Raw genomic sequence first — 14,023 nt, 5'->3', positions numbered from 1 at the left:
TTTTATAGAATAGATACGTTGATGTCTCTTTTTGCTCCACAAGATAGCTCTGAGTTTCTTTCCTCTCATTCACACCAAGAGATTAGCCTGACACTTTCTTCCCCACTTGCACTCATTTAATGGTGGCATTCTCTTCCTTCCCCATTCCAAACTTCTTACTTATTTCTGGCCCATACCGCCATTCCAAACTTCACTCTTTTCACATTCATTAGTCCCATTCACCTATTATCCATTTCTTTCACTTTCATCTGTGTACCCCCTATCTTCCAAATAATTTGTTAGCGCCACATCTCTCCTGTTGCTAAGTCCTGCTGCACTTAGACTCACTATCTGTTACATGTTGCTTCTGCTGCACAGGGTAGAAATTGATGAACTTCTACTTGCAGTCTGCAGAAGTTACTTAATCCTGCTTTAGCACGAGCATGAGTATAGAGCAATCCAGTCTGATACCTTAGTAGGCTGATTCAGCTGGAGACTTGATTAGAGTGGTGCTGGAAAAGCACAGCAGTTCAGGCAGCATCCGAGGAGTAGGAAAATTGATATTTTGCGCAAAAGCCCTTCATCATTTTTACCTGATTCAGCTGGAAGCACTATCAGGTGGGAAGGACTGACATGCAGCAGTTTTGTAGACACCAGTCACAGTTGATATGTATAAGGCTAATGGAAAGTGTATGCTATTTTGATCAATTTAATATTAGTCAAACTGAGGTTTAGCAGTCAACTGTAGTATCTTAGTTCTGGGGTCAAACAGGCTCTTACAGATTTCACTCAATACTGCTGATTATAGTTTGTCACCTTCAGTCAGAGCAGTACTAAGTATGTTATTCCTGGATGTTGTAGAACTGTTCTCACCTATTGCTAATTGGGGTAGTGTGCAGCTCAGTCGCTCCACAATTGGAGTGAGATCCTTTAGCTTTGCCTGCTGTCTTCTTCCTTCTTCACTGATAATTTTGTCCTTTAACCATTGATAACACTGGAAACAAAGCACAATTTTAGCATCACTATGATGTAATTGAAGATTTTTCAATAATTTGAACATTTATTTAATTGCAAGAATAACTGCATTTCAAATGAAATCTGTCAGTCTTGAAGCACTTTTAGAGATATCCTGAGAATGCAATAACTACAAATTCTTATTTAGATGATTTAATTAACATATTATTTCCAAATTATTTCAACTATATGTGCACCTAAATGTCAACTGTAGATCTTTTAAGAGTTTTAATGATTCATGAGATCTCAAATATTTCTGAAGCCAATGTCCTACAGAACAGAGGAACAATATTATACAATACTGTACGATATATTAGGTACAATTTTACAAAATTCTGTTTTTAATCTCTTTCTGTTGTGCTGAACACAAACTATTCTCTTAATAATCATTATATTATCCAGGCAATATGCCATTTCTTCACATCCCAGCAACAAATCTTCACTGGCTCAATGGTAATATGACATTATTCATTTTGTCATAAATTCTGATGCACTTCTTCATACTCATGTTTCGAATAAAACTCCTGTTGGTGATAGAAGCTGTAATGGTGAATATTCCATTAACAGGAGCATTTCTAAATTTGTGTTTGTTGCTGAGTAGGGTTCAGTCAGTTATGTGAGATTCCTGTTTACTGGGACAAAAAAGTGCCCCTGGCTAGCTGCAGGAGTTGTCGGTTGCAGAATTACAGCAGCAATGCGATCTTAAGGAATAGAGGTTTCTGAGAGAACTACTTATCATGTGCTGGAAGCTTTCATGCTGAAGAGACAGAAGCTGATAGCCCAAAGTGCTTGATGAAATCAAAAGGATTTCATTACTAGAATAGCTGCAGAGATGATAGAAACCATCAAGGGAGTTATAATTGAAGAATAGAACTGCTGCTGTCAGTAAACTCATGGTAGAGTCAGAATGATGGTTAAAGACACAGTGGACAAAGGAACCCACACAGGAGCTCAGTATGACTGACCACAATATGGAACTAATCTGTTACATAGTTGGGAAAAAAAAAGCACAAAGCTAACAAACAGGGTGTAATGCAAAATATCAACACCAGTCATGCAGTTTTAATACATAAAGTGCTTACAGGGATTTACCTTTGGGCTAGAAGGTCTGAGGTCAGTCCCACCTACTACAGAGGTGTGACATAACACAGTTGAAGAGGTTAATTATTACTGTCTACAAAAATGTTATATGGCTCTAGGATGGTGTTAAAGCCCTCATTGATTTTTCATCATTTTTCTTTTTTTCTTTTAACTATTTTAGTTTGTAGCTGTGAACTAGGAACTGTGAGCTAAAGATAACTTTTGGATTGTGGGTAACAGCTTATGTTAAGCAGAACACAGGCCAAACAAACTTTTGCCTATTCATGAGGCCAGGCTGAGAAGTTAATCACAGAATTAGTTCCTGATCAAAGGGTTCTGCAGGTGCTTAATCACTAGGGAAGAGTATTATGTTTAAACACATAATAGAACTTGGCTATTATTGAGGTCAGTACCTAGGAACTGGTTTCAAGCAAGTCTGGAAAAAAGTGATCTTCAAGCAGATTTTGAATGGTAACTGGCACCTTGTGGAGGAGATGTTTACTCAGTCAGGAAGTGGTCAGAGTCTGGGTTTTCTGTGGGAAAATGAACCTGCCTGTTGCTACTACAGCATGAAGATTTCAGAGCTCCCTGATTAACTTTCTATGAGCAGCACCTGGAAGCTTGGAGATTAGAACACTAACTTATTGTACTACTGCCTTTAATTGAATGAACTGTAGAGATGACCCTAAATTGGCATTCTTCAGAAAGTCAATCAAGAAATCATTGTTGGTGCCTGTGGAAGAATGCATCATGAAAGCCAATCAAGTAATCTGGCTAGTTTTGTTATTTTCTTTTGTTTATTCCTTAGTTGTGTTTGTTTGTCTTTTGTGTGAGTTGGGCTGAAAACAAAAGTTTTTGGGTTTAATGCATAGATCAATTAGATTACTATGTTATTTAATTTTACTCTGCTAAAGCTACTATATTGCTAATAAGTTGCTAAGTCCTTTGTTTAAGATATAACCTGGTGTCTGGAATTTAATTAGTTATTCAAAATGTCTTTTCATTAATACATTAGGTGTTCCTGCTCTCTGACACATATTGAATTAAATCACTATTTCAGAAGGACTATCTGACCTTATTTTTCCAAAAATTCTTCACAAAAATAACCAACATCTACATGCCACTATTTTGATTCCAAATTCTAAAAACAATATCTATATATATATATATTGTACAAATCTCTTAACATTACACTGCTTTAATTGGACCATATTGAATTCTTTATGGGATGTGGGCTTTACTAGCTGGCTAGCATTTAATGCCCTTCCCTAGTTGTCCTTCAGAAGGTGGTGGTCAGCTGTTTTCTTGAACTGCTGCAGTCCAAGTGTTGTAGGTAGACCCACAATGTCATTAGAGAGGGAGTTCTAGGATTTTGACCCAGCAACAGTGAAAGAACGGCTATACATTTCCAAGTCAGGATAATGAGGGCTTCGCGGGGAACTTGAAAATGGTGGTGTGTCCATGTATCCACTGTCCTTGTCCTTCTGGATGGTACTGGTGTGCGTTTGGAAGGAATGGCCTACTTCCACACTGTAGGGATTCTATGATTCTAAGGTGTGGTTGAAGGATCTTTGGTGAATTTCTGCAGTGCATCTTATATATAGTACAAAGTACTACATCAATTAATTAAAAAAATGTAGCTTTCATCTTTGGGATGTTGGTGTTGCTTGCTAGGTCAGCATTTATTGTCCATCCTAATGGGCAAGATTGCTGTTAATTCTGTGGGTCAGTAGTCAAATGTAGGCCAGACCATTAAGGACGAGAGATTTCCTTCCCTAAAGATGATTTGTGAACCAGAAGGATTTTTACAACAACTAATAGTAGTGATGTGATTGCCATTATGTTAGCTTTGGTTTTATTGAATTCAAATTTCACGAAATGCCATGTGGGATTTGAACCCCTGTCCCCAGAAAACTAGCCTAGGGTTTTGGTTTATTGTCCAATGGTGATACCACATTGCATCCTCATGTAAAAGGCAATTGCGTGAAGAACATGAAAGCATTTAGAACTGATAGGATTGTCGATTAGCAGAGAGGCAGTGACCACAAAATGTTTTTGCATAATTCCTGTATTTCTGGTGGCTTATGTGCTGTTTGGTTCCAAGATGGCATTGGAGAGTATATAAGCAATATCCATTCAGCAGAAAGATGTGATCTAAAGAGATGTAAGCCAGTTTTGGGCAGTTGCTGTTACTGTGTATGGAGAATTGTTTGGTGGTTTGTTCTGCCATGTGAAGTTGCTTGATTCTACAATGAGTTGCGTGGCATAAGTTGATAGAGTTTCTGTTGACTTGTAAGGATTTAGCTTTAGTCAATTGTTTCCAGACACAGGACCTTAGTTGTAACCACCTTGTTCTGCGGAGAGGAAGAAACAAAGGCAGACATCTGCTTGACTTGGAAGGAGATGGGGAGAGGATGAACTCTTAACAAGAGGTCATACCTGTCCAGAGTCTTCAGTAAGCAATTCTTCTAAAGCAACCACAACAACGAAGAATTGTTCAGAAGTCTTCATTTAATTACAGATATCTTCATTAAACCTGTCACCTGCCCTCATTAAATCTGGAAGAGCTACACCACAGAGTAGGACCCGGGCAGTATTCTGGAAATGTTGATAATGGCCATAAGGTTTTATGTATTGAGCTCCATCCTAGCTAGGGCAGGTATCCATTGTTCTGTGGGGGAGTCACTAAGTATACAAAGAGAGTTGAACATATTGCATTTTCTCTTGCCAGAAAGATGTAGATGTAGTGAGAACATAGATTTGCAGGTTTCCCATGAAAAGTGTGTTATTGCCATATATCTATATCAAGGTTCAGCATAGACATAAAGAATTCCACTCCCTCAGTACTGAACTGTTCTGTGGCAGTGAATTGGATTTCTGGCCAGACTGTCCATGATCCCTTCAGCTGACTGTAACATTAGTGAATACCACTCAATTTCTGAATCTACCACCATTCCACATCTTGCCTTGCCTCTGTTACTAACCATCACAATGAGCTTGGCACAATATTAAGATTAAAGCTCCAAGAAAACAGAACTATTCATAGTTGTACATTCTCTTATCGTCTGACTCCGTGTGGCACTGCCTTACCCAGTGTTCCAGTATAGTGCTCATCAAGTGGCTGCAGCAATGGTTGATGAAACCCTGGTGGGAGAGTGCAAAAGGCCTTGGAGGATGATGTTGAACTGCTTAGGATCACAAAGGTCAGATTTATTCAGCACTGCATTGGCATTAGCAGCAACAGTCTGAACTGACTGGCTAACAGCAAGAGCACTGGCAGAATAATAATGATGGCAGGATGAATGATGTCACCCTGAGCGAGGACAATAAGTTTATCTTCCATGCCATTCCCTTTGGTTAGTGCTTCAGTAATCCCAGCAAGGTGTTGGAGGAGCACAGAGTAATAAAAAACTGAGATCCTGCCAGTTTGATGGGTATAGCCTGAGCTTACATCACTACAACCGGAACTTGCATGACTTCAGCCTGATCTTCCACTGGAGGTTTTGGCAGCTGCTGCAAGTGTTGCAATGGAAATCGATGCAGCAGTATTCAGTCACCACATTATGGATACGTCTGCAACATTCTTATTAAATTGGTCAACATTGTACCCTGAGAAGGTCCAAAATCTATACAAAAACGGTCTGCAATATTGGAGTCAGATTCTTCAATGCTCCTTGACAGTGACAGTAAGGTTAATGGCAGCTTTAACAATGCAATACATATCATTGTGTAGATCCATCTATAAGCTACTGAACTGAACACTTCATCAGAGCCCCCTGCAGCAGAACCTGTATATATTTCTCCCTCAGGCAGATTGCAACTTCGCTTCCTTTGTACCCCTGTTGCAGACCACTTGTAACCAAATGTATAATCATAGGCAGAGTTCACTTTCAATCTCATCTCGAAAGTTTGTGGATTTCCAATTTTAATTGCTCCTCATAGCGATGCCTTCAGTTGCTTCATTCCAAGCTTTGGAATTCTTTTACCTCTCTACCTTGCTTTCCTCCTTTAAGACACTTCTTAAAATACACTTCTTATTCAAGCTTTTGGTTATGTGACATAATGTCTCCTCATGTGACTCGATGTCATACTTTGTTATGATGCACCTGTGAAGTACTTTGGGGCATTTCATGACATTAGAGCCATTATATAAATACATGGTATTGCATGTGCAGAATAAATATCTGAGCCAATGGTGCAAATGTGGGAGCAAGTGACAGTCTCTTCCTCTGTCTTCCTTTTCCTCCTCATGCTCATAAACCAATGCCTGGTCAGAGAGCTATTCTTGGGGATCTGAAAGGAGAAAGGGAGGGTTATGGAAAAGGGATGTGAGTATTAGGAGGCAGCATGAGAAATGTATATATTACGTGCAGATTGCAATTCAGAAGAGATTGTGAGAAAGAGGGGTATATAGGGTATGAGAAAATGGATTATGTATGGTGATACTACCATCTTCAATGGCTTAAACCCTGATTCTGGCTACTACCTCAGTCATGGCTGCACCAATGGTGGAGAGCAACAGATCCTCCATGGAGGCAAGCATATGCAGCTGTGTTGATATTGCTCTTTGCAGATTTATGCCACTTTGTCCTGAAAGATAGAGGGAAGTACATTAGTGAGTGTGGTCCAACCTGTTTTGATGATGTGGCTGGCTTATTTGAATAGCTGGTAGTCTGACATCTGAGATGAGGCTTGCAGCACTGTGTCTCGCCGAAGTGAAGATGAGGCTTGCAGCAGTGTGTGTAGATGAAGTGAAACTATGAATATGATAACTGAATTATGATTGATACAGATTATTAGTCGGTGAATGGCGAATTAAGGAGTGTTTAAAGCTGGAAGTTGTAAGGATATACCGTTGAAAAGTGAGTTCACTGACATCAACCACTTGTGAGGATATTAAACATTTGTGGCACTGTATTTAGGTTCTCAAGACTACAGTGTCTTCATTGTCTATGACGGTGATTGCTGCAATTGCTTTCTCAGTGGCATGAGAGTAGAGAACATTTCTGCTTTTCTTCCACTCTTTGCACCAGTGCTGAGTTTGTGAATTTTGTGCTCTCAGCCTTGTTGCACCACTCATAAATCTTCTTTTGGCACTTCAGACAGAATACACCTCACTTTCAAAAGTTTTAGTCTGACTTTAAGTGATACTGGCCTCATACAAATCTGAGCTGAGAAGTGAAGCTGTTCAACAGTTTGGTAAATGCTGAGTGTCATAGGATTGACCCTTAAATAGCACACAGCTTGAAGTTTGTTGCCTGCACTGAAGAAATGAGTGCAGATTGGCTGCAAAATTCATTTTCTATGCTCACTTACAGGGCTATCCCTTTGATTTCTGGACAGCAGCAAAGAATGGGAAAAATAGTAAGAGAATGATTTTGAAATAAAAATGGTCACTGTTTTGCTACATGTTTTGTGGACTTTAAGTGACGGGTGCTATATTTATTTTGTGCCATTAATACATTTCTTTAATTACTCAAGCAATGACCTTGAGTTATTTGATTTACATGATAAGTGAACACTGAAGTGAACCATTAACTAGTTATTTTGTATCATAAAACAAATAATTATATAACTCCCCTTGCATTCCACTTTCCACAAATGCTGTACCATAGCATCACTACTATCGCCTTAATTATCTGAAAGTCTTGCATACATATCTTCATAAGAGGGCTAGCACTTAATACCATCATGTGAACATTTGAAAAATAGCAAGAACAGTCACTGCTATTACCTGGAAACTTCAGTCAAAGCATCACTAGCATCAGAGAACATAAGGAATGTATGAAAAGCAAAGTAAAGGCTTCACTCTCTATTTCAAAAAAAATGCTCATTAAACCCATTATTTGTTTTACCTTTAATGAAGCCCTTGAACTCTCAGGTACTCCAATATCATACTTTCCACTGATGATTCCGCACGCAAGGGGAGACCAGGTCATTGCTCCAACTCCTGCAAAAATAAAGACAACTAAAAATGAAAAAAATCATCAGTCAACACAGTCCATTGGCAAAACAGTATATGCAGTTGCTTCAATATGAATGAATGTACATAAAGAATTGCCTCAAATGAGGTAAATATCTAAAATGTTGCTGTAAATGTGAGACAATTGTCAGACTAAACACTAAGGAACAACAATGCTAATTAAAACTTGAACGCCAAAGTAATAGGCATTCTTAGGAATAAGTGATTACATTAACTATCAAGGTGAAGTTCTACAGACAGTTTGTTTGGAATTTTACTTGTTCCATTCCTTTGAAAGAGGTAAACCTCTTTGTTAAATACAGACTGAGGAGTTCAGATTCGATTGGGTGCCTGACATATTTTGCTTCCAATGCTGCATTAATCTGGGGTCATCAGGTGTATTGACATAGTTGTTCAAAGAATTTGGAACTTTAAAAAATAAATTCTTCTAACATGTATGCTCCAGATTAATTAGCAAACTTGATCAATTTTTTTAAAAATTCAAGAATATATAAGGTGCATGTTTGCCCTTAGTAATTTTTGTAATAGTTAAACAGTTAGAATATTTTCTGTTTATGCTTCACATTACATAACTAAGTAATACAGTGTAGCAGTTCTTTGTCTTATATAAGTAGAAGATTTTATTACAGGAAAGAAATACATTCCTGGATCCAAACTATATTTACAGTCTGTATTACATTAGAGGAGAGCAAGTACTGTAAATAGATAATCATAGAACCAGTTAACTATTTTACAAACTGATTGAATAAGCAATAATTTGGATTGATTTTGAGAATGATTTTCATTCCTCACTGACTAGACGAATTTTAAATTTGAAAACAATTTGCTCACCTATTTGCTGGAAGTGAGAGCCAGTAAAAGCAATGGTTAGAGTAACACAATATCGCCAACCTTAGCAAACAACAGGATAGAGTATTTTCATATTCTCTCAGATCCCTGTGGCACACCACTTGTTACATCTTACCATGGGAGATCCTGAGCTGTTTTGCTACACAACCATTTGATGTCATCATTAGTGAGCAGTCCATTCCAGACACTTACAGATCCATATACAATAGACATCTCGATCTGCAAGATTATAAGTGCCATATTTTGGATAAGTCATTAATCTGAACCTTCATCCAGGACGATATAACAGATTCAGTGCCTGTCTACAAAGTACAAAAAGAGAATTTTTCTATGCCCTGTCCAGCATACTTCCTTCGAGCAGCAACCCAAAAAACAGACTGACTGGTTCTTGATCCCATTGGTATTTGACCTTTCCACATGAACACTGACTGCTTTGTTCATCCATAAAACAACAATGATGTTTCAAAATGATTTATCGCCCATAAAATGTGTTTGGAATGTTCTGAGAGTGTGAAAGGTGTGGTATAGATGAAATATCTTCTCTACCAACATTTCGTAATTTTCCAAGAATAATGAACACATCGGTAAGATACCTGATGATTCATGAACTGTGACCAAGGATGCATTAGTGCCTTTTCGATAAGAGTAGAAGAAATGAGAGAAAATCTGGGCACATGGCTGTATCTGTGTTGTGCTGTGGTACATCTGTCATACAAATCGTTTTCTGGAGTTTGCCTTGTGGCATTCTATGGCAATTCTTGCTGCCCTTAGTTATTATCCCATCCTGTCAGTCTCTTTTCCTACTTTGCATTATTGTAGCTGAACCATTAAATCAGTCAGTAGATTAAAAATTAATGAAGAATTGACAAAAACTAAAAAAAGGTCTTCCTTTGAAGCCATACAATCAATTACATTGCACTTTTTATTTTTGATTGAACTGTTTTTTTAAATAAAAGTACATGTTGGAAAGTTTAACAAATGTAAATTATTAATAAATGCCAATAGGGGAAGTGATGGCCTAGTGATATTATTGCAAGACTATTAGTCCAGAAACTCAGCTAATGTTCTGGGAATCTGGGTTTGAATCCACCATAGCAGATGATGGAATGTGAATTCAATAATTTAAAGAAAATATTTGGAATTAAGATTTGAGGGAAGATTATGAAGCCATTGCTGATTGTCAGGAAAAACCCATCTGGCTGAAGAAATCTGGCATCCTCACCTGGTCGGGCCTACATGTGACTCCAGATCCACAGCAATGTGCTTGACTTTGAAATGGAAGCCACTCAGTTCAAGCGCTGTGAGGGAAGGGCAATCACTGTTGGCCAATCAGGAACACTGACGTCCCACAAGTAAATAAAACAAAATGTGAATAAGTTCCCATAAGACATTCCATAAGTTCCCATTTCCACCATAGACGTGGGGAGGATGAACTCCATAACATGCAAACACACTGTCCTGCCAATATAAAGAATTTGAATTAAGCTTCCCCATTTCAGTCAGCAGTAAGGTGCAGATGATTTCCAGTGAGCAGCAATTGAAGAAAGGTGTGTCTGTTTATACTGCATGGATATATTCACAAATGCAATGATGGCAGTGTTTCAATTGATATTTTGTGTTTTCATTAAAGTGATAGTCATTCTCTGGCTTATATACAGGAATAACGATCATGAGGTTGACTGGTTGGTGGTCAGTCATTGGAATTTTTAATGTATTGCACTGTTGTGCTTCAACTGGCATTCAATGATCTTTAGCAATGTCTTGAGGTAAAGAACAAAGAATAGTACAGCACAGGAACAGGCCCTTGCCCCACCAAGACTATACCAACACACATGCCTAATCAAAACTAAAGATCTCTTGCTTCTAAATGGTCCATATCCCTCTACTCCCTGCCTCTTCATATATCTTCAAGATGACTCTTAAACAATGCTATTGTATCCACTTCCACCACCTCCTCTGGCAGCACACTCCAGGCAAAAGCTACCCTCTGTGTAAAAAAACTTACTTCTTACATCTGCCTTAAACCTATCCCCTTTTGCACTAAACATATATCCCACATCATTGACATTTCTACCATACGAAAGACTATCTGTTTTATCTATACCCGTCATACTTTTCTAAACTTGTATCGTGTCGCCCCTCATCCTTTGACATTTAAGTGAAAGCAAACCAACTTTGTCCAATCTCTCCTCATAGTCAATACCCTCCGAAGCAGACAACGTCCTGGTAAATCATTTCTGTACCCTCTCCAAAGCCTCCACATCCTTCTGGCAGTGTGGCGATCAGAACTGTACACGATATTCCAAATGTAGCCCAACTAAAGTTCTGTAGAGCTGCAACATATGAGGCAATTTTAATTTTCAATGGACCTGCACAGACTGCAGCCCGTTTCATTTACTAATGAGCTGAAATTGTCATGGGACATAACTGCAAAATCTTATTAATATGCTCAGTACATCCCAGGGCCTTTATTCTCATATAATTCGAACTAATGTAGATAAAAACAAATTGTTTTAATTTGACTGCAGCTATAAATCTAGAAGCCTCAATTTCAAAATGCAAAATCAAACAAGCCTTAAATGGAACTCAAGATTGGACGAAATAGTTTTGTGGTGAGTATATTAATAACATTTGCAATAATTCCTTTCCAAAAAAGGAAAAAATCTGGTCGGAAACAAAATCAAACTCTATGGTGATTAAACAAAAACAAAAATTGCTGGAAAAGCTCCGCAGTTCTAGCAGCATCTGTGAAGAGAAATCAAAGTTAACGTTTTGGGTCTGGTGACCCTTTCTCAGCAGTATTTTGAGCAGATAATAGGCAAAAGACACTTCTTAAGACAGAGCATAACGGCAATGAAAGAATGAATGAAAAGTGTACTTACTCTATTAATTATTATGCTTAACATTTTAAATAACATAAAAATGCAACAACATCATGAAAATTATAGAGAGTTTAAGAGTGAGATACCATTTTCACAAAGCTAATGACAGAGCAGTGCAAATGGTGACCATCTATAATTCATATGATATTATTTCCTTGTTGCCAATAATTGGCTGATTTACATACTGATAATGGAATCATCCAGACACCATTATTTCTCTTCTTTCTAAGTCAATGTCCAACTTTATTCTTCCAATTGTGGTCATGATAATAATAAACAATTGGAAGGTAGACAGATATATAGCATCAACCTTCACTGGAGAAGAGACAGCTCACATCTGGGAAATAACTGTAAATCAAGAATTGAAAGGGAAGGAGGAACTCAAGAAAATTACAGTTACCAAAGATATAGTACCAAATAAATTGTTGGCACTGTGATTTAGCAAGTCCTCAGGTCCTAATGGATTTCATCCTTGAGTCTTAAAAGAAGTATCCAGTGAAATAATTGGTGCTTTAGTTTTCATTTTGCGAAGTTAATTAGATTCAAGGATGGGATTCTAATTGAAACAGATTCTAATTGATCATTGCTGATTCATGGCTGTAACCACCTGTTATTTATGTTGGCAAACTACCTACCTGCCCTTTATATGGCTCCAACAAAATGGTTCATGGTTTGGCAAAGCAACACACCAACCAGCAATTTGAAATTATGTAGTGCCTACCTTCCTCATTCTGACCCTATATTGGGATCAAATTCTTGCCTATTCAATCAGCCACTGTTGAAACAGAACACCTCTCTTCAATACTTAGAATGCCGTATATTAGACCATAAGATATAGGAGAAGAATTAGGCCATTCAGCCCATCAAGCCTGTTTCGGCATTCAGTGAGATAATAGTTGATCTGATAATCCTCAAATCCTCTCCATGCCTTTTCTCCATAACTCTTGATTCCCTTACTGATCACCTTCAAACTCATGGATTATATCCTGGCAGACTCATTAAACTAACTATAACGGAGGTACTCACCAATTTTGTGATAAAGCTCAGGGAGTTGGACCTCAATTTTCTCTCTCTGGAAAATATGATATTCGGCTTGCTCACAGACTGGAGGGATCAAATTGAACTGTCTTGCTACTGAGTAGGCCTCCTGAGGAAAATCAGTAAAAGATAGACTGTCAAAAAGATTAAAATCAGGATCTAGTAATATTGTTATGAAACAAAAGATGAAGTGACTACTCCTGGTCAATGCATGATTTTCATCAGAACCCTTTAAAAAATCAGAATGGATGGAGCTGTGCTGGGGAAGTGAAATGAAAATTATGCTATTATTCAATTGTGCGCAATGTATTACCAGTAATATTTGTCAACTATTTGTGGGTACTATTCTCGCATCAATGGTTTTAAAATCAATAAGAGGAATCATTTCCTTTCCTGACTTTGTCAGTTGGTATTTGAAGAAAGATTTTAATGTAAGAAATGGATATTGATGTTGTTAATAATACAAGCAATCAGGGTTCACAGCCTCCTTCAGATGAGATACATATAAAGAGAAATATAGCTTTCCATCAAAATTCTATCAAAGAGCCAGTGAAAATTACAGCCAACTCCCAACCTACATTAGTCTTTCAGATGGGTGTAGATTTATACCATTTTCTACTTTTGCTTGTATGTAATTTTATTTACAAAATATTACCTTGGTCAAATGGCCAACACATCCTACTTTTTGATTTTATCATGCGATTGTTTGGTGGTTAAGTTGCTAGCTCCAGAAATAAATCAACAGAGTATTTATAGTTTGGAGTTCACTTACATTGTTTACCTAGTCAGGTCATAGAATCACAGAATCCCTACAGTGCAGAATGAGGACATTCAGCCCATCAAGTCTGTACCAAACCTCCAAAGAGCATCCCGCCCAGAGCAAACCCCCATCCCCTTAACTCCACATTTACCACAACTAACCCACCTAGCCTGCACATCCCTGGACACTATGGGAACTTAGCATGGACAATCCACCTAACCTGCACATCTCTGGACACTATGGGCAACTTAGCATGGACAATCCACCTAATCTACACATCCCTGGACACAATGGGCAACTTAACATGGACAATCCACCTAACCTGCACATCTCTGGACTTAGGAGGAAACCAAGGCACCTTTTGGAAACCACGCAGAAACAGGGAGAACATCCAAACTCCACAGAGTCATCCAAGGCTACAATCAAACCCAGGTCCCT

General features: G+C 38.1%; 1 protein-coding gene across 1 annotated transcript in view; it reads right to left on the bottom strand.

The window, feature by feature from the left end:
• Window positions 1-14,023, bottom strand: part of kcnab1a (potassium voltage-gated channel subfamily A regulatory beta subunit 1a) — a 246,468-nt gene that overhangs the window by 10,155 nt on the left and 222,290 nt on the right. Inside the window, exons 10-12 of the mRNA XM_087993598.1 lie at window positions 12,814-12,934; window positions 7,929-8,023; window positions 853-973 (exon numbers count right to left, since the gene is read on the bottom strand). Coding sequence (XP_087849724.1) covers window positions 853-973; window positions 7,929-8,023; window positions 12,814-12,934 — 337 coding nt within the window. The remainder of the gene's footprint in view (window positions 1-852; window positions 974-7,928; window positions 8,024-12,813; window positions 12,935-14,023) is intronic.

This window comes from Chiloscyllium plagiosum, unplaced genomic scaffold (assembly GCF_037043375.1).
Source record: "Chiloscyllium plagiosum isolate Xiang-an unplaced genomic scaffold, Cpla_swu_hap1 HiC_scaffold_13, whole genome shotgun sequence".
NCBI lineage: Eukaryota > Metazoa > Chordata > Chondrichthyes > Orectolobiformes > Hemiscylliidae > Chiloscyllium > Chiloscyllium plagiosum.
This window is presented reverse-complemented; position numbering and strand designations above follow the sequence as displayed.